General features: G+C 54.1%; 1 protein-coding gene across 3 annotated transcripts in view; it reads right to left on the bottom strand.

Annotated features, from left to right (window-relative positions):
- The window catches only part of LOC137373079 (syntaxin-6-like), a 95,921-nt gene extending 80,415 nt beyond the window's left edge, over window positions 1–15,506 (bottom strand). For 2 of the 3 annotated variants that reach the window (XM_068037929.1, XM_068037930.1), the window contains exons 1-6: window positions 15,309–15,505; window positions 14,098–14,267; window positions 12,376–12,470; window positions 7,473–7,532; window positions 5,264–5,386; window positions 2,781–2,887 (exon numbers count right to left, since the gene is read on the bottom strand). In XM_068037929.1, coding sequence (XP_067894030.1) covers window positions 2,781–2,887; window positions 5,264–5,386; window positions 7,473–7,532; window positions 12,376–12,470; window positions 14,098–14,267; window positions 15,309–15,343 — 590 coding nt within the window. In that variant the 5' untranslated portion in view covers window positions 15,344–15,505. Of the gene's footprint in view, window positions 1–2,780; window positions 2,888–5,263; window positions 5,387–7,472; window positions 7,533–12,375; window positions 12,471–14,097; window positions 14,268–15,308 lie in introns of all 3 variants that reach the window. The other variant, XM_068037928.1, reaches the window with a different exon arrangement.
- Window positions 15,507–20,185: the final 4,679 nt, after the last annotated feature.

Raw genomic sequence — 20,185 nt, 5'->3', positions numbered from 1 at the left:
AAGGACGAGATCAGTACGGTAGCGAGAAATGATCTTGGCTCAGAGGATCAAGATGTATAATCAGTTTGGTTGGAGATAAGAAATAGGAAGGGAAAGAAGTCACTGAAGAGTGGTTTATAGGTCCCCTAACAATAGCTACACTCTAGGACAGAATATAAATCAAGAAATAATGGGGGTTTGTAAGAAAGGTACTGCAATAATCATGGGCAATTTTAATCTTCATATAGATTGGACAAGTCTATTTGTCAAAGGTAGCCTTCAGAACGAGTTCAGAGCGTTTTAGGGACAGTTCCTCAGAACAATACATTCTGGAACCAACCAGGAACAGGCTATTTTAGACCTGGCAATGTGTAATGAGACAGGATTAATTAATGATCTCACAGTAAAGGATCTTCTAGGGAAGGGTGATCATAACATGACGAATTTCACATTCAGTTTGAAGGCGAGACACTTGGGTCTGAAACTAGTGTCTCAAACTTAAACAAAGGCAATTACAAAGGTATGAAGACAGAGTTGGCTAAAGTTGATTGAGAAAATAGGTTAAAAGATAAGACGATAGATAAACAGCGCCAGACAATTAAGTAGATATTTCATAACTCTCAAAAAAGATATATTCCATTGAGAAAGACAGACTTTATGAGAAGGATGAACCATCTGTGACTAACTAGGGAAGTTAAGGTAGCAAATTAAAAGAAAATGTGTACAATGCTACAAAGATTAGTGGCAGGCCAAAAGATGGGAAATTTTTTAGAAAGCAGCAAAAGATTACTTTAAAAAATAGGGAGAAATTAGATTATGAGAGTAAACTAGCATGAAATATAAAAACGGACAGTAAGAGACTCTACAAGTATATAAAAAGAGTACCTAAAGGAAATGTTGGTCTCTTAGAGGATGAGAATGGGGAATTAATAACGGGAATGAGGAAATGGAAGCGATTTTGAACAAGTACTTCGTTCCTGTCTTCACGGTAGAAGACACTGAGCGCATCTCAAACATAGTAGAAAATGAAGGGGTAAAAGGGAGGGAGGAACTTGAAACTAATCACTGGAGAAAAAAAAACTCGTAAAATTAATGCGACTAAAGGCTGACAAGTCCCCTGGAGCTAATGGCCTGCACCCTAGCGTCTTAAAAGAAGTGGCTGCAGAGCTAGTGGATGCACAGCTTGTAATCTTCCAAAATTCCCTAGATTCTGGAAAGCCCCCAGCGGATTGGAAAACCCCAAATGTTATGCTCCTATTCAAGAAAGGAGGATGACAGAAAGCAGGAAACTACAGGCCGTTTAGCTAATGGCTGTCATTGGGTGAATGCCAGAATTAAGAAAGCAGTAGCAGTACATTTAGAAAATCATAATACAATCAAGTAGAGTCAACATGGTTTTATGAGAGGGAAATTGTGTTTGACAAATTTATTAGAGTTCTTTAATTATGTAACACGCAGGGTAGATAAAGCGGAACCAGTAGATGTGGTGTATTTGGATTTCCAAAAAGCATTCGATAAGGTGCCACATAAAAGGTTGGTGCACAAGATAAGAGCTCAATGTAATATATTAGCATGGATAGAGGATTGGTTAACTAACAGGAAACAGAGAGTAAGGATAAATGGATCATTTTCAGGTTGGTAAACTGTAACTAGTGGGGACACAGGGATCAGTGCTGGGGACTCAACCATTTTCAATCTATATTAATGACTTAGACGAAGGGACCGTGTGTATTGTAGCCAAATTTGCTGACGATACAAAGATACGGGGGAAAGCAAGTTGTGAGGAGGACACAAAGAGTCTGCAAAGAGAGATAGATAGGTTATGCGAGTATGCAAAAATTTCACAAAGGGAGCATAATGTGGGAAAACGTGAGAATAGAAAAGCAGATTATTTCAATGGAAAAGACTACAGAATGCTGTGGTACATAGGGACCTAGATATCCTCATACATCAATCAGAAAAAGTTAGCATGCAGGTACCAAGTAATTAGGAAGACAAATGGAAAATGACCTTTATTGCAAGGGAGATGGAGTTTAAAAGTAAGGAAATCTTGCTGCAACTGTGCAGAGAATTGGTGAGACCACATCTAGAGTACTGCGTACTGTTTTGGTCTTATTTAAGAAAGGATATATTTGCATTGGAGGCAGTTCAGAGAACGTTCACTAGGTTGATTCCTGGGACGAAGGGATTGGCTTATGAGGAAAGGTTGAGCAGGCTGGGCCTGCACTCATTGGAGGTTAGAAGAATGAGAGGTGATCTTATTGAAACATAAAATTTTGAGGGAGCTTGACAGGACAGATGTTGAGAGGATGTTTCCCCTTGTGGGGGAATCGTTTCAGAATAAGGGGTCTCCCGTTTAAAACAGAGATGAGGAGGAAGTTCTTCTCTCAGAGGATTGTTAATCTTTGGAATTCTCTACCCCAGAGATGAGTTAGACAGATTTTTGATCTAAAAGGGAGTCAAGGGTTAAGGGAGCAGGCAGTAAAGTAGATATGAGGCCATGGTCAGATCAGCCATGATCTTATTGACTGGTGGAGCAGGATCAAGGGGCCTAATAGCCTATTCTTGCCCCTATTTATGTTCTTATTTAGAACCATAACGAGAGGGCACTTGACAAAAGGCAGACGGAAGTTGTTGCAACTATGCTCCAGCACGAGTTGTTCACGGAGTTCAGACAAGAAAACTGGGAGTTGGGGAGGAACAATTTTCACTCTACAAAACCCATTTCCTAAGGATTAAACACAGGCAGGGTGGGGAAAGAATGAAACTTAAAGCAAACGAGTGGCTGAAAAGACACTCACATTGCTTGCTCGTCCAGCTCATTTCCAATCTTCTGCGACATGTTCTTCAAAACTCCAATACTGCCCGACACCAGCACCAGCTGATCATCCTGCTGCTCTGTAATCAACTGTATGGGACAGGACACACAAAAAAATGACGAGATCCAAGAACAGGGGCCATGCCCCACAGGTTCTCACCCCCACTCCCCATTACCTGCACTGGCCTCACCTCACCAGGCTCTCACCCACTATTACCATCTCAGGGCCTTGCCTCGCCAGGCTGTCACCCTCCATCACCAGCACTGGCCTCGCCAGGCTGTCGCCCTCCATCACCGGCACTGGCCTCGCCAGGCTGTCGCCCTCCATCACCGGCACTGGCCTCGCCAGGCTGTCGCCCTCCATCACCGGCACTGGCCTCGCCAGGCTGTCGCCCTCCATCACCGGCACTGGCCTCGCCAGGCTGTCACCCTCCATCACCGGCACTGGCCTCGCCAGGCTGTCGCCCTCCCTCACCGGCACTGGCCTTGCTGCACCAGGCTGTCACCTCCTTTTAGCAGACTGACCTCTACCTGACAGACTTTCATCTCCTATTATCAGCACTGGCCTCCCTCTGCATACTGCAATCCCCTATTACCTGCAGAGCCTCTCCCCGAGGTCCAAAACTACTTTCTGGCAGAGATGAGGCCTCAAGCAACTTTTCCTTTTCCAGTTCTTCTCCATTCCTTACACAATTGCTGACCATTTGAATTTAGTTATGGTTCCATGGGCCTTTGCATTTTTTTTTAATTCACTCATGGGATGTGAGCATCGCTGGCTAGGCCATTTATTGCCCATCCCTAATTGCCCTTGAGAAAGCGGTGGTGAGCTGCCTTCTTGAACTGCTGCAGAGCATCTGGGGTAGGTACACCCGCGGTGCTGTTAGGAAGGGAGTTGCAGGACTTTGATCCAGCGAGTGAAAGAACAGCAAAAGAGTTCCAAGTCAGGATGGTGTGTGGCTTGGAGGGGAACCTGCAGGTGGTGATGTTCCCATGCATTTGCTGTTCTTGTCCTTCTGGGTAGTAGAGGTCACGGGTTTGGAAGGTGCTGTCTAAGGAGCCTCGGTACGTTGCTGCAGTGCATCTTGTAGATGGTACACACTGCTGCCACTGTGCGTCGATGATGGAGGGAGTGAATGTTTGCAGATGGAGTGCCAATCAAGAGGGCTGCTTTGTCCAGGATGGTGTCGAGCTTCTTGAGTGTTGTTGGAGCTGCAATCATCCAGGCAAGTGGAGAGTATTCCATCACACTCCTGACTTGTGCCTTGTAGATGGTGGACAGGCTTTGGGGAGTTAGGAGGTGAGTTACTCACCACAGAATGCCCAGCCTCTGACCTGCTCTTGTAGCCACGGTATTAATATGGCTACTTCAGTTCAGTTTCTGGTCAATGGTAACCCCCAGGATGTTGATAGTGAGGGATTCAGTGATCGCAATGCCATTGAATGTCATGGGGAGATGGTCAGATTCTCATTGCCTGGCACTTGTGTGGCGCGAATGTTACTTGCCACTTATCAGTCCAAACCTGGATATTGTCCAGGTCTTGCTGCATTTCTACACAGACTGCTTCAGTATCTGAGGAGTATCTGTGCAATCATCAGCGAACATCGCAAGTTCTGACCTTATGATGGAGGGAAGGTCATTCATAAAGCTGAAGATGGTTGGGCCTAAGACATTGCCCGAGGAACTCCTGCAGTGATGTCCTAGAGCGGAGATGATTGACCTCCAACAATCACAACCACCTTCCTTTGTGCTAGGTATGACTCCAACCAGCAGAAAGTTTTCCCCCGATTCCCATTGACTCCAGTTTTGCCAGGGCTCCATGATTCCATACTCGGTCAAATGCTGCCTTGATGTCAAGGGCAGTCACTCTCACCTCGAGTTCAGCTCTTTTGTCCACGTTTGAACCAAGACTGTAATAAGGTCAGGAGCTGAGTGGCCCTGACGGAACCCAAACTGAGCCTCACTGAGCAGGTTATTGCCCCAATACCTCATATGGCAGGCCATTCAACCATGAGCAGATCACATCGTGGCTTTGTGCTCAGCCTGTGTCCACAAACATGCTCACTGCAGAACACATTGCTGGACATCTATCAAGAGCAGCAACCTGCCTGATTTCACCCCCACCTGTCTCCTGTACCCGCTGCTCAGAGTTGATGAGGCCAGTTTAATGGCCATACTGCTGAGATCAGTACACTCAGCACAGGCCTGGAAATCTGCAATCTGTTGATGTGCAGACGATGTAGCACAAACGGTGCCTTTATCTGCCTTCTCCACCAGCATGGCCCACACCCCACCTCCCCCTCCACCGCGCCCCTCCCCCCCAACGGCATTCTGAGCAGCTGAGTGCCATGTCTGAAACCCACAGCCTAAAGCCTATCCCCCCTAAAAGATACCCCGATATAGCCTCCACACCTGTCTCCTGCCCAGCTTTCAGCTGCAGACGTATTGCTTGCTCCCTGCCCAGGTACCTGCTGTTGGACGTGTTGGTCCTCGATGAACTGTGAATTCACCGCTTGCAGCTCCTGATCCAGCCGGCTGTATTTATCTGAAGTAGAGCTCAGTCCCTGCCTTCCCCTGGTGCTTAGCAGTGCCTGCAATAGACAGCAATAAAAATTAAAACCATTCAATGGACGATATGGGCCTTGAATTTCACTGACCGGAAAAGGAAGGCTTGCACTTATATACCACTGTACGTCTTGCAGAAATGTGTGAAGACACATCACACACTGTGAATCACTATAAAGTGAACTGACTTGCTGTAGCCATTTTCCACACAGCAAGATCCCAAAATCAAAATAATGAAAAGAAGAGAAGAATTTGCATTTATATAGCACCTTTCACAACCTTAGGATATCCCAAAGCACTTTACAGCCAATGAAGTATTTTTGATATGTCGTCATTGCATAACGTAGGGAAATGTGCACACAGCAAGATTCCACAAACAGTTATTCTTCTCTGAAATAGTGCCTCGAAATCTTTTATGTCCACTTGAGACGAAAGATGGGGTCTCCTAGAGTGGAACTTGAACCCACGACCTGCTGACTCAGACGTGTCAGTGCTAACCACTGAGCCACGACCACCTTAATGACCAACTGGTCCAGTTTTGGTGGCATTGGTTTGAGGGAATCTTGCCCAGCACCCCACAAGAACTGGACAGTCAAGGCTCATCAGATTTCTGTGGCATGTGATTTCCAGTTGGGACATCCAGACGGTGATCGGCAGCAGGAAAACCTCAGAATCATAGTCATTGAGTCATTACGGCACAAAAGGAGGCCATTCAGCCCATCAGGTCCATGCCAGCTCTCCAGTCCCATCCAATCCAATCAGTCTCATTTCCCCACTCTATCCCTGTAGCCCTGCAAGTTAATTCCCTCAAATACCCATCCAATTTCCTTTTGAAATCATTAATCTCCGCGTCCACCACCCTCATAGGCAGTGAATTCGAGGTCATTACAACTTGCTGAGTAAAAAAGGTTTTCCTCACATTCCCACCTGCATCTCTTGCCCAAAACCTTAAATCTGTGTCCCATAATCTTTGTACCATCAGTTAATGGGAACAGCTTTCCTTTGTCTACCTTATCTAAATTTGTCATAATCTTGTATACCTCTCAAATCTCCCTCCCCTCAGCCTCCTTTGCTCCAAGGAGAACAACCCCCGCTTCTCCAACCTAACCTTGTAACTAAAATCCCTCATCCTTGGAACCATTCTGGGAAATGTCCTCTGCATCCTCTCAAGGAGCCCCACATCCTTCCTAAAGTGTGATAACCAGAACTGACTACAATACTCTAGTTGAGCCTAACCAGAGCTTTATGAAAGTTCAGCATAACTTCCCTGCTTTTGTACTCAATACCCCTATTAATGAAACCTAAGATCCTATCTGCTTTGCTAACTACTCTCTCAATATGTTTTGCCACCTTCAAGGATCTGTGCACATGGAACCCCAGGTCCCACTGTCCCTGTACACTCTTTAGAACTGTGCCATTAAGTCTACATTGCCTTTCCCTATCCCTGTTGCCAAAATGCTAAACCTGCCGCATTCTCCTCCCCAGAGGGCAGTATCAACTTGAGCACCCAACAGCCACTCCAGCTGAAATAAGCTGACTCAGCCCAAAGGACGGAAGCTGCAACCTTCTGACCCAGGCACCTTGGTACCACACCAGCCTGTGATGGGCCATCAGGGGAGTTCTCCAAGTAAGAGTGCCTTTTGAAGATAAACACAGTGGAGCTAAGAATGTTATGTTTGTGAGGGTTATTTTAATAAAATTGCAGTTCTGGTTAACTGTGCTGAATAGGTTAAAGTGGCTAAGTGCTCTGCACTGTAAGTGCTAGTCTATCTGTGTTTCAATGCGGGGAGGAAAGCTCTTTCATCAAGACTCTTCGACCCATTGCAAAATACCTTTAATTTTCCAGACAAGTGATTCCAAACTCAGGGAATGGCTAATCTGCATAATATTGAAGGCAATGCTGACACTATCCACAAATATCCAAATCAGCAAACTGACTGGAAGGCTGCAGCCTGTTTTTCTCACTGAGATATCTCACTGCTATCCAAAGGGCTGCGAAAAGTCCCAAACCTGCTGGCCATTACTCATGAGGTTTCGTGGTGTGCCAAAGTGTTTACTGTCACAACACAGCGCTGGTTGGTTATAAGCAAGAGTCAAATACAGGCTACTCACCTGTCTGTTCTTCTGTTCCAACACCTGTACCGAAGAACTGGACATGTGATCTTTCATTTCCTGTAAATACAACTAAAAAGGTTGGTATTCACTACAGCCGATAACAAGAACACTCATCAGAAAGGTTTATTAACTGCAGTGAGCCACAGTTGGGCTACAGTTTTACACCTGCACATCAGCGTCATGAGCGCAGCCAAGCCATCCCACTCAGCCCCGCTTTTATAATGCATCATTCTTCCTTTTCATTTCCTTTTTTTAAAAAACTGTACATATCAAGGTGCCAGGGAATCAAACACTTTACTTTTCAGCCTGTATGCTGTGCTCTCAAACAGTACCAAGGCAGGTACAGCATGGGATAGATAAAGCTGCCTCTACACTGTCCCATCAAACACTCCCAGGGCTGCTATAGTTCCTTTTGGCTGGACAGTTTGGATCATTTCCTGCATGCAATCAGGGGAAGCAGCTGCACCTGTAGCAGCAACTACAGAGGATCTGGACCAGAAAGTGAATCTATCATTTAGGGAGGAAAGACCACCTCAAATGTTTTTTCTCTGAGAGGTGGGTGGTGGAGCACCTGAAGGACTCGTTTGTTTGGACTGTTGGGAAGGGAACAGAGGCTGGAAGATCCAGGGATGGGTCTGCCAAACTCTGTAGATAGCCCCTGTATTTGTAAATGTGCTTTTTTCCATCTTGCACACAGGGACCTCCTTCCTCACCCCAGCTGCCTGGCTCAGAACGGCTGGAGCTGCCCGGATGAAGAAGCCTCCCCTGACTGAATGCCAACTGGACGACTGAATTTCAGACTGTGTTAAGGTGCTCCAACCACCTGTTAAAGTGAAACATCCCTCGCAACCACCTATCCTCCCCTTTTCGTTTTCACCTCTATCCTCCTCTACTCCCTCTCCCAAATCGCTTTGGTGAAAGTTAGAAACCTGGTCAATTTGCCAGGTTTTTTTTCCCACCCGTGGGCGTGGCCCTTCGACCCCATAGTAAACCGATCACCACTGGTGGTAGGGTCCTCGTGATTGTATGCTACTGTGGCAGCTGCTTCTGTTGCCCCTTTTGGAGCTAATAACATCAAAGCGGTCAAGAGTTTCATCCATCCAATCACAAGACAGGTGTGCGTAAAAGCAATAGCCGAGGTTGTCGGCATTTCAGCCATTGTCGCTGCCTCCAAAATATATGGGAGAGCTGTCTTTTTCCTGAGGACCGAGCAGGCAGTGTCCCTGGCCTTGAACAAGGGGCTCAGTGCGGGCAGGACTTTTCTGCAGTCCCCCCCCCTCCTCAGAAGCCATTGCGCAGTCGCCTTGTCAAATGTCCCGCCCTTCATTCCTGGTGAGCTCCACCTTTCCCACCTGCACCATCTAGGGGAGGTAAAGACAGGGCTCACCCCAGTCCCGCTTGGTCTTCGGGAGAACAGCCTCCGACACGTCTACTCCTTCCGCCACCAGCTCTTTATGCAACTGGTGCAGGAGGAGATTATGGAGGGCCAATTTAATGTTGAGTTTCAGGGGATGGCCTACCGCACCTTCTGGACCTCAGACAGGGTGCGGTGACACCTCTGCAAGGGATGGGGCATGCTCCCAAGAGCTGCCCCAACCTCTGGGCCACCAATTCCAGGCACCGCTGCACCTCCCTCTCTCTTGGCATTTCTTCACGGACGAAGATTTTGGGAAGGTTGTACTCATCGGCTGCTGACTCGCTGGTGCTAGTCAGGCCTATCCGCGACCAGCAGATTCTCCTACAGCGGGTGCAAGTGAAGGTATAGTCGCTGCTGGGGGCAATTGGATCTATCCTCCTTCTTTTCTCTTTCATGCTGGTTCTTTGCTCAATTTCAGGTGTTTGTAGCACTCCCGATGTAGTATCTCCAGGCATCATGATCTATGGCCTGCGCTTCCCACTGGCGATGGTCGATGTGGCACACAGAGAGGGACTTCTTCCGCAATGGTAGGCACAAGCCTGTTCAGAAGTATTCCTGCCAGGATCTTCCCAGCAATAGAAAGGATGGTGATCCCACGGTAGTTGCAGCAGTCTGACTTTTCTCCTTTGTTTTTGTCCAAGGTGATGATAATGGCATCACGCAAATCCCGTGGAATCCTGTCCTCTTTCCAGCAGGCTGTGAAAAGCTCACGGAGCTTGGTGTATAGGGCAGGGCCACCATGTTTCAAGGCTTTGGGTGAAATTCCATTGGCTTCGGGGGCTTTGTTGTTCTTCACCTGATTGATGGCAATCACAGTTTCCTCCAGTGTTGGGCTCTCAACCAGTTCTTCTTTGACAGGCTGTTGTTGGATGTGATTGATGGCAATATCATGTTGGAGTTGGAGACGAAAGTCACCACTTGGCTAGAGCCCAGGACAGGACTGCTCTGAGTACTGGTCATAAACTGACTGGTGGCTTGCTGCTGTAGTACCAGTTGATCACTTTGGTCCTGCTCCCTGCATTTGCCACCAAGATCCTGAAAAAGCTCGTCAATTTCTTCTGGGGCAGGAGAAAAACTGGGTCTCTGCCGCGGTCCTGAGTCTCCCAATTGAGCTGTCAGTCACTAGTATGCGTCCATACCCAGGCTGCGACTCTCCACCTTCAGATCCTGCGAAGAAACCTATACAGCGCGCGTCCTCCTAGTAGGTGTGAGCTGGTGACATATTTTTTCCGCTGGGGCAACGCCTTCAAGGCACCAAACAGCTCCCACCGGCAAGCGTTAGCTGCGTCTCTCCGAGGGAGTCTGTCTTTTATCGGGATCTACTCTGTCTGGAACATGGTTGCCTCCAGTCAGGGCACTCCCTCACTGGTGGAGGAGAGGGCTCTGGTTATTTGAGCAGCCAGCTCTGGGGACGGACATACAGGTGCAGGAGTAGCTGAAACTTCCGGGACCGTCCCTCACAGTGGATGTCGAGAAGGGGGCTCTGGAGTATGAAGCGCTCCCGGCAGAGCTCACCCCAACTCGGCCGGAACTGCTCGTTGGACCCAGGCACAGAGGCCCTCCTCAGGAGCCGGTCCGACACAACCGGAGCTGCCTCTCAGAAATACTCCCCGTGCCATTCCACACTGCGCGGAGGAGTTTCATGTACAGGCTGCTTCTGCGCTCTCTCCATTTCCTCACCTTTGTCTGCCTCCCAGACATGCCGTGGGAATCCATATTGCCATCTGACAGCGAGAGGAAAGCCCAGTGGAGGTCTCCCCCTTTACATCGGGGATCTGGGGTGGAGAGTGTTGCACAGGGCAGTCCCGTGCAATAGACGTTTCAGTAGGTTCACGGCCTTCCAGGCCACCTGTAATTTCTGCGGCCTGGACGAGTCCATGTTCCATGTATATATGGAGTGTGCGAGGTTGCAGCCCCTCTTTGAGTATTTAAAGGGGTTGCTCCTCAGGTTTTGGTTGCACTTCAGCCTCACGCTCCTGATCTTTGGGAACCCAGTACGGAGCTGGGTGGACGGGGAGGAGGATCTCCTCGTCGGTCTGCTCCTGGGCCTGGCCAAGCTGGCAATTCACAGGTCCAGGCTGTGGGCCATCGGGGGGGGTCCATCCGCCCTGACTGCCTGCCCCTCTTCTGAGGTTATGTTCGCGGCCGGGTGTCCCTGGAGAAGGAGCATGCAGCGTCCGCTAGTACACTTGAGGCCTTCCGCGACTGTTGGGCACCACAGGGGCTGGAGTGCATCATCAATGCCAAGAACGACATTTTAATTTGAGTTTTGTTTTATTTATTCAATTTTAATAAAGTTATTATATAAAATATATATGGGGGGGGGGGGGGGTTGCTGAGGAATAAAGGCCCCCTCGACAAATAATATATAAAAGGGACCTGGGGTATAAAGGCTTCCTTCAAGAAAAAACAAAAAGGGAAAAAAAAGTAAAATAATGGCGTTAGAGAAAAAAAGCAGGTTAGATAGAGTAAAGCTCCCTCTACATTTTCAGCAACATGCAGCAGAACAATATCCCCACTGCATTAGGGACATTTTTGCCATTCCCACAGCAGTCGTGCAATACGTCCAACATGGCAATTTGGATTCCAACCCTCTTTCGATCCCTTCATGCCAAGCCCCAAACAGCTTTGAATCAGGCACTCAGAGATGCACCCACTGATTTTCACATTCTCTCTCTCCACTCTTCGCTTTGCTGGCTGAAAGTGCAACTTCACAATGTAGGGTTAAATCATGGCTACAAACCCACACCTGAGCCTGTGAAAACCCCACTACAGCAGATATTGTAACTGCTGCAGTGCTTTTGTCTCAGCTGTATCTGTCTCTCATTTATGATATTGCTATAAGTGTGAAGACACCCAAACAGCATCAAATACCGGATCTTTCAACTTAACAGAAAATTCATTTTTCGCTATGCCAGCATTTATTGCCCATCCCTAACTGCCCTGATGACTGAATGAAGTGGCCAGCAAAGAAGAGGGCAGTTAAGAGTCAACCATGGCGATGTGGGACTGGAGTCACAAAAAGGCTAGGCCGGGTAAGAAAGGCATGTTCTCTTCACAGAAGGACATTAGTGGACCAGTTGGTTTTTAACGATAATCCAAACCTTTGTGGTCACATTTACTGATACCAGCCTGTTACCTGCCAGGATGGAATCTGAACTCACATTCTTGGGATTATCAATCCAGCCTCTGGATTGCACGTCTAGTAACAGAAACAGTACACTATCATTCTCCAAAGAAACTCCAGGCACAAACATATTGTGTTTTAATAATAAAGGAAAGGTGGTGTGAGTGAGAGGACAACAGCACGTTGCCTTCTGCCTCTCCACAAAAACTTCCAGGTCCTGCTCTATATCCCCAGCTTCCTCATCCCCAGCACTGGGATGAGCCAGAACCCAACCTTCCCACAACACAGTCCCTCTGGATCATTGCTATCAGAAATCATATAAAGCTCACACTTTCTCATCTGTCAACACAACTTACCTTTACAATTTGTTTTGTACTGGTGATGAATGCTTTCCTTTTGCTCAGTTCTGCTGGATCAAGGTTAAACTTCCGAGGGTTCGTCTCCACGATACGTATGTTGCAGTTAAGGCAAATTAACTGATGCATTTATGATGGAATGGTAATTTTATACTCAACAACTTGCAGTGATATAGTGCCTTTATCATAGTAAAATGAAAATAAATGCTCATATTTGCAACACGTTTTACAGCTTTGCAATTCAAAACAAATTCTCCAATTCAAGACAATGGTGTCCTTGGCACAACGGAACGCAAGCATGTTCGCTTAACAATGAATCTTTCGACACTGCACCTTTTCTCCTCCCTCTTTCCAAACCACACATCCCAGCCAAGGATGCAAGTGGTGACCTCCTCTCAAGTTCCTTCTCTTAAGACCTGCTTTTAATTAGTACATGAGAGGGTGACTCATCCTGTGATATGCCACCCCTCATGGCCTCACCATAACCTCCGTTTGGTACCATTCCACCAGCACAGCTGGTGCAAACCAGTTACTGTAAAGGCGCTAGATCCAATTTCACCTCTGCCTTTAGCTACCATTACATACAATTAGTTTTTTCTAACAATTGATTTTTCCATGTGCTTACACGGTAGAGTTGTATTCTGTGCCCAAACGAGAGTAACCCACTTTCTCAGCACTGTGACGAAGCTCAATTTGTTACATGCTTAGTGAAGCACAACTTTTAATGGGAAAGTTGTCTAGTTCTAGGCTCTATTCTAGCTGCCCAAATATTGGCATTAACACCACCCCCCCCTCAACCCAACTTTGACACTGACAATTGGTAGTCCTACACTCTGACACACCACATGATCCAATTTTTAAAAAAAATCTTTGTAGTATTCATTTTTATCTTCCAGAAGAGACTAGAGACTGTTCTCCTTAAAACAGTAAAAGGCAGATTTAATAGAGGTGTTTAAAATTATGAGGAGTTTTGATAGAACAAATAAGAAACTGTTTTTACTGGCAGGAGATCAGTAATCAGAGGACACAGATTTAAAATAATTGGCAAAAGATCCGGGGGGGAGGGAAGGGGATGAGAAGAATTTTCTTTTACAGCGAGTTGTGATCTCGAATGCGCTGCCTGAAAGGGTGGTGGAAGCAGATTCAGGAGTAACTTTCAAAAGGGAATTGGATAAATACTTGAAAAGGAATAAATTTACAGGGTCATGGGGAAAGAGCAGGTGAGTGAAACTAACTGCATAGCTCTTTCCAAGAGCCAGCACAGACACAATGGGCTGAATGACCCTTCTGTGCTGTATAATTATATATAAATGTTGATATTTGGGATATTTTCAGTATCTTTGCTGTATTTGCAAGTTGCTACTTTCAATGTATGCTGAATCGCACCTGCAGCTGGCTTCAGATACAGGAAAACACATGCTCTGATGTTATGCATATTACGCAGCATGATAAATACTTCAGAGTGAGCCTCTTGCAACCACGCACAAAGTTAGCTCTCAAATCTCTAGAGGCTTCGCCAGGCTGTGGAATCCTGGCCTCTTAGACCGTACCTGATAAACTGAACATCACAGTTTGATACAAGCACTGCAAACTCCAAACTGTTATTAGCACTTGCAGTGCCAACCAGCACAACTGTCACAATGCTGTTGGAAGCAGCTTTGAAGGAAGAACCTTGGCAGTGCAGTGTAACCCTCACTTTGAACACCTGCAATTAAAGGATATTAATAGTCTCATCAAGGTCCTCCAGGTCCCACTCAATACTACGGAGACTATTCCTAAGCTCATTTGTTGTCCAGTCACACTCCTCCTTGCTGGCTGAAGAGGGATCTGCCAGGAGCTCGGTCCATCGCTGGTACAGTCCTTGGGAAGTGTTCACTGCTTTCTGCACTTCGCTGTAAGGAAGGATACAGCATTAAACATATTGGCTCCTACTACAGTTCAGATCTTGAAACACAGTAGTCACGTCCCCATAACCTCACTCACGCATCCCCATGTAGTTCCTGAGGGTCAACCTTGTCTCAGTGGGCAGTGCTCTCGTGTCTGAGTCAGAACTTCATGGGGTCAAGTCCTACTCCAGAGAACTAGGCATAGAAGCAGGCTGACACTTCAGTGCAGTACTGAGGGAGTGCTGCATTGTCAGGTGTTATCTTTCAGAAAAGATGTTAAATCAGAGGTTCTGTCTTTCATCTCAGATTGACCTAAAGTACTCATTTAGGACCTCAACCTTGCCTCTGGCTTCACAAGTATAGAATCAGAATGGTTACAGCCAGGAGGCCATTTGGCCCTTCATGTCCATGCCAGCTCTCCACAAAAGTAACTCTGCTGGTCCCAGTCCCCCTCCCATTCCCCACAGCCCTGCAAACATTTTCTCTTCAGAAAATTATCCAAGTCCCTTTTGAATCTGCGTTCACCATACTCAGGCAGCACATTGCAGATCCTAACCAGTTGCTGCATAAAAAAGTTTTTCCTCATGTCACTGTCGCTTCTTTTGCCAATTACCTTAAATAGGTGTCCTCTGGTTCTTGACCCTTCCAGAAATAGAAACAGTTGCTTCCTATCAACTCTGTCCAGAGTCAAGATTTTGAACACCTCTATCAAATCTCCTTTCAATGTTCTCGTCTCTAAAGAGACCAATCCCAGTATCTCCAGTCTATCCACATAACTGAAGTCCCTCATCCCTGGAACCATTCTCATTAATCTTTTCTGCACTCTTTCTAAAGCCTTCACATCCTTCCTAATGTGTATTACTCAGAACTGGACACAATACTCCAGTTGAGGACAAACCAATGTTTTGATGGGTGGATATTTTGTGCTGCTCTGGACTCTGTGTCCAGGTTTAAAGGTGAGGCCGCCAATCAGAATGATAGCAGCGGCTCAGCCACTACAGCCCAGCCTGTGGATCCCGCGGCCTTGCACCCAGATCCCCTCCTTACCCTTTAACCACGAAGAAGGGATCCTCCATGGACATGGTGACTGCGAGGCTGGCGGCGGCTTTCTTGAACAAACTGCGCTCATACCAACGCCCCGGACGCGGCCGCTCTCGGGTTCAGTCTCTCCACGCTCCCCTAATCCCTTCAATCTGTCTCCACCGCCATCATTTCCTCCAGCAAGATCTGCTACCGGGTAAGGGGTCACTGGGGGGTTGCTATGGGGTCGCTAGAGTTACAATGGTACAGCTCGGATCCTATCCCCTCTCACTCTCCATCTTAAAGTTTATGAGTCCATTGCATCTTTATGCTGTCGACATTCTTTCCATCTCCATCCCCTCTCCTCCTCCTCCATCCCCCTCCCCCTCACCATCCTCTCCCCCCCCATTCCCCGCCTCTCCCCCCCCCATTCCCCGCCTCTCCCCCCCCATTCCCCCCCCCTCCCCCTATTCCCCCCTCCCTTCCCCCCCCTCCCCCCCCCTCCCCCCCCTCCCCCCCCCTCCCCCCCCTCCCCTCCCCTCCCCCCCCCTCCCCTCCCCCCCTCTCTTCCCCACTTCCTTCCCCCCCCTTCCCCCCTCCCCTCCCCTCCCCCTCCCCTCCCCACCCCTCCCCGCCCTCCCTCCCCTTCCCCCCCTCCCCCCCTCCCCTCCCCCCTCCCCTCCCTTCCCCCCCCCTCCCCCCCCTTCCCCCCCCCTCCCCCCCCCTCCCCTCCCCTCCCCTCCCCCCCCCTCCCCTCCCCTCCCTTCCCCCCCCCCCTCCCCTCCCTCCCCCCCTCCCCTCACTCCTTCCCCCCCTCCCCTCACTCCCTTCCCCCCCTCCCTCACTCCCTTCCCCCCCTCCCCTCCCTCCCTTCCCTCCCTCCTTCCCCCCCTCCCCTCCCTCCTTCCTCCCCTCCCCTCCCTCCCTTCCCCCCCCTCCCCTCCCTCCCTTCCCCCCCTTCCCCCCCTCCCCTCCCTCCCTTCCCTCCTTCCCCCCCCTCCCCTCCCTCCCCTCCCTCCCTCCCTCCCCTCCCCTCCCTCCCTCCTCCCCTCCCCTCCCTCCCTTCCCTCCCCTCCCTCCCTTCCCTCCCTCCCCTCCCTCCCTTCCCTCCCTTCCCCCCCTCCCCTCCCCTCCCTCCCTTCCCCCCCCTCCCCTCCCCTCCCTCCTTCCCCCCCTCCCTCCCCTCCTCCCCCCCCCTCCCCTCCCTCCCCCCCCCTCCCTCCCCTCCCTCCCCCCCCCTCCCCTCCCCTCCCTCCTTCCCCTCCCCCCCTTCCCCCCTTCCCCCCTTCCCCCCCTCCTCCCTTCCCCCCCCTCCCCTCCCTCCCTTCCCCCCCTCCCCTCCCTCCCTTCCCCCCCCTCCCCTCCCTCCCTTCCCCCCCCCTCCCCTCCCTCCCTTCCCCCCCTCCCCTCCCTCCCTTCCCCCCCTCCCCTCCCTCCCTTCCCCCCCTTCCCCTCCCTCCCTTCCCCCCCTTCCCTCCCTCCCTTCCCCCCCTTCCCCTCCCTCCCTTCCCCCCCTCCCCCCTTCCCCCCCTCCCCCCCTCCCCTCCCCTCCCCTCCCCTCCCCTCCCCCCCCCTCCCCTCCCCTCCCCTCCCCCCCCCTCCCCTCCCCTCCCCCCCCTCCCCTCCCCTCCCCCCCCTCCCCTCCCCTCCCCCCCCCTCCCCTCCCCTCCCCCCCTCCCCTCCCCTCCCTTCCCCTCCCCTCCCCTCCCCTCCCTTCCCTCCCCTCCCCTCCCTTCCCCCCCTCCCCTCCCCCCCCCCCCTCCCCTCACTCCCTTCCCCCCCTTCCCCTCCCTCCCTTCCCCCCCTTCCCCTCCCTCCCTTCCCCCCCTTCCCCTCCCTCCCCTCCCCTCCCCTCCCCTCCCCTCCCCTCCCCTCCCCCCCCCTCCCCTCCCCTCCCTTCCCCTCCCCTCCCCTCCCTTCCCCCCCCCTCCCCTCACTCCCTTCCCCCCCCTCCCCTCCCTACCTTCCCTCCCTCCCTTCCCCCCCCTCCCCTCCCTCCCTTCCCCCCCTCCCCTCCCTCCCTTCCTCCCCTCCCCTCCCTTCCCTCCCCTCCCCTCCCTCCCTTCCCTCCCTTCCCTCCCTTCCCCCCCTCCCTCCCTCCCTTCCCTCCCTTCCCCCCCTCCCCTCCCTCCCTCCCTCCCCTCCCCTCCTCCCCTCCCTCCCCTCCCTCCCCTCCCCTCCCTCCCCTCCCTCCCCTCCCCTCCCTCCTTCCCTCCCTTCCCCCCCTCCCCTCCCCTCCCTCCCTTCCCCCCCTCCCCTCCCCTCCCTCCCCCCCCTCCCCTCCCCTCCCTCCCCCCCCTCCCCTCCCTCCCCCCCCCCCTCCCCTCCCCTCCCTCCCCCCCCTCCCCTCCCTCCCTCCCCCCCCCCTCCCCTCCCCTCCCTCCCCCCCCCCCTCCCCTCCCCTCCCTCCCTTCCCTTCCCTCCCTTCCCTTCCCCCCCTTCCCCCCCTTCCCCCTTTCCCCTCCCTCCCTTCCCCCCCCTCCCCTCCCTCCCCTCCCTCCCTTCCCCCCCCTCCCCTCCCTCCCTTCCCCCCCCTCCCCTCCCTCCCTTCCCCCCCTCCCCTCCCTCCCTTCCCCCCTTCCCCTCCCTCCCTTCCCCCCTTCCCCTCCCTCCCTTCCCCCCCTTCCCCTCCCTCCCTTCCCCCCTTCCCCTCTCCCTCCCTTCCCCTCCCTCCCCTTCCCCCCCCTTCCCCTCCCTCCCTCCTTCCCCCCTTCCCCCCCCCCTCCCCTCCCTCCCTTCCCCCCCCCTCCCCTCCCTCCCTTCCCCCCCCCTCCCCTCCCTCCCTTCCCCCCCCCTCCCCTCCCTCCCTTCCCCCCCCCTCCCCTCCCTCCCTTCCCCCCCCCTCCCCTCCCTCCCTTCCCCCCCCCTCCCCTCCCCCCCTCCCCCCCCCTTCCCCCCCTTCCCCTCCCCCCTCCCCCCCCTTCCCCTCCCCCCCCTTCCCCCCCCTTCCCCTCCCCCCCTTCCCCCCCCTCCCCTCCCTCCCTTCCCCCCCCTACCCTCCCCTCCCTTCCCCCCCTCCCCTCCCTTCCCCCCCCCTCCCCTCCCTCCCTTCCCCCCCCCTCCCCTCCCTCCCTTCCCCCCCTTCCCCCCTCCCCCCCCTTCCCCCCCTTCCCCCCCTTCCCCCCTCCCCTCCTCCCTTCCCCCCCTTCCCCCCCTCCCCTCCCCCCCTTCCCCCCCTCCCCTCCCTCCCTTCCCCCCCTTCCCTCCCTCCCTTCCCCCCCTTCCCCCCCTCCCTTCCCCCCCTTCCCCCCCCTCCCCTCCCTCCTTCCCCCCTCCCCTCCCTCCCTTCCCCCCCTCCCCTCCCTCCCCCCCCTCCCCTCCCTCCCCCCCCTCCCCTCCCCCCCTTCCCTTCCCCCCCCTCCCCTCCCCCCCTTCCCCCCCTCCCCTCCCCCCCCCCTTCCCCCCCCCCTCCCCTTCCCCCCCCCTTCCCCCCCCTCCCCTTCCCCCCCCTCCCCCCCTTCCCCCCCCCTCCCCTCCCCCCTTCCCCCCCCCTCCCCTCCCCCCCTTCCCCCCCTCCCTCCCCCCCTTCCCCCCCCTCCCCTCCCCCCTTCCCCCCCCCTCCCCTCCCCCCTTCCCCCCCCCTCCCCTCCCCCCTTCCCCCCTCCCCTCCCCCCCTTCCCCCCTCCCCTCCCCCCCTTCCCCCCCCTCCCCTCCCCCCCTTCCCCCCTCCCCTCCCCCCCCCTTCCCCCCCCTCCCCTCCCCCCCTTCCCCCCCCTCCCCTCCCCCCTTCCCCCCCCTCCCCTCCCCCCCCTTCCCCCCCCCTCCCCTCCCTCCCCTCCCCCCCCTTCCCCCCCCTCCCCTCCCCCCCCTTCCCCCCCCCTCCCCTCCCCCCCTTCCCCCCCTCCCCTCCCCCCCCTTCCCCCCCCCTCCCCTCCCCCCCCTTCCCCCCCCCTCCCTCCCCCCCCTTCCCCCCCTCCCCTCCCCCCCCTCCCCTCCCCCCCCCTCCCCTCCCCCCCTTCCCTCCCCCCCTTCCCCCCCCCCTCCCCTCCCCCCCCTTCCCTCCCCCCCCTTCCCCCCCCCTCCCTCCCCCCCCTTCCCCCCCCCTCCCCTCCCCCCCCTCCCCCCCCCTCCCCCCCCCTCCCCTCCCCCCCTCCCCCCCCCTTCCCCCCCCTCCCCTCCCCCCCCTCTCCCCCCCCCCCTTCCCCCCCTCCCCTCCCCCCCCTCCCCCCCTCCCCCCCTTCCCCCCCTCCCCTCCCCTCCCCTCCCCCCCTCCCCTCCCCCCCCTCCCCTCCCCTCCCCCCCCCTCCCCTCCCCTCCCTTCCCCCCCCCTCCCCTCCACCCCCCCTCCCCTCACTCCCTTCCCCCCCCTCCCTCTCTTCCCCCCCCTCCCTCTCTTCCCCCCCCTCCCCTCCCTCCCTTCCCTCCCTCCCTTCCCCCCCCTCCCCTCCCTCCCTTCCCCCCCCTCCCTCCCTCCCTTCCCCCCCCCTCCCCTCCCTCCCTTCCCCCCCCTCCCCTCCCTCCCTTCCCCCCCCTCCCCTCCCTCCCTTCCCCCCCCTCCCCTCCCTCCCTTCCCCCCCCTCCCCTCCCTCCCTTCCCCCCCCTCCCCTCCCTCCCTTCCCTCCCCTCCCCTCCCTCCCTTCCCTCCCCTCCCCTCCCTCCCTTCCCTCCCTTCCTCCCCTCCCCTCCCCTCCCTCCCTCCCTTCCCCCCCCTCCCCTCCCCTCCCCTCCCCTCCCCTCCCCTCCCCTCCCCTCCCTCCCTTCCCTCCCTTCCCCCCCTCCCCTCCCTCCCTTCCCCCCCTCCCCTCCCCTCCTCCCTTCCCCCCCTTCCCCCCCTCCCCTCCCTCCCCCCCCTTCCCCCCCCTCCCCCCCCTTCCCCCCCCTCCCCTCCCTCCCTTCCCCCCCTTCCCCCCCCTCCCCTCCCTCCCTTCCCCCCCCTCCCCTCCCTCCCTTCCCCCCCTTCCCCC

Source organism: Heterodontus francisci, chromosome 8 (assembly GCF_036365525.1).
Source record: "Heterodontus francisci isolate sHetFra1 chromosome 8, sHetFra1.hap1, whole genome shotgun sequence".
NCBI classification, from domain to species: domain Eukaryota; kingdom Metazoa; phylum Chordata; class Chondrichthyes; order Heterodontiformes; family Heterodontidae; genus Heterodontus; species Heterodontus francisci.
The sequence above is the reverse complement of the archived record's forward strand: the minus strand, read 5'-3'. Positions and strand labels throughout refer to the sequence as shown.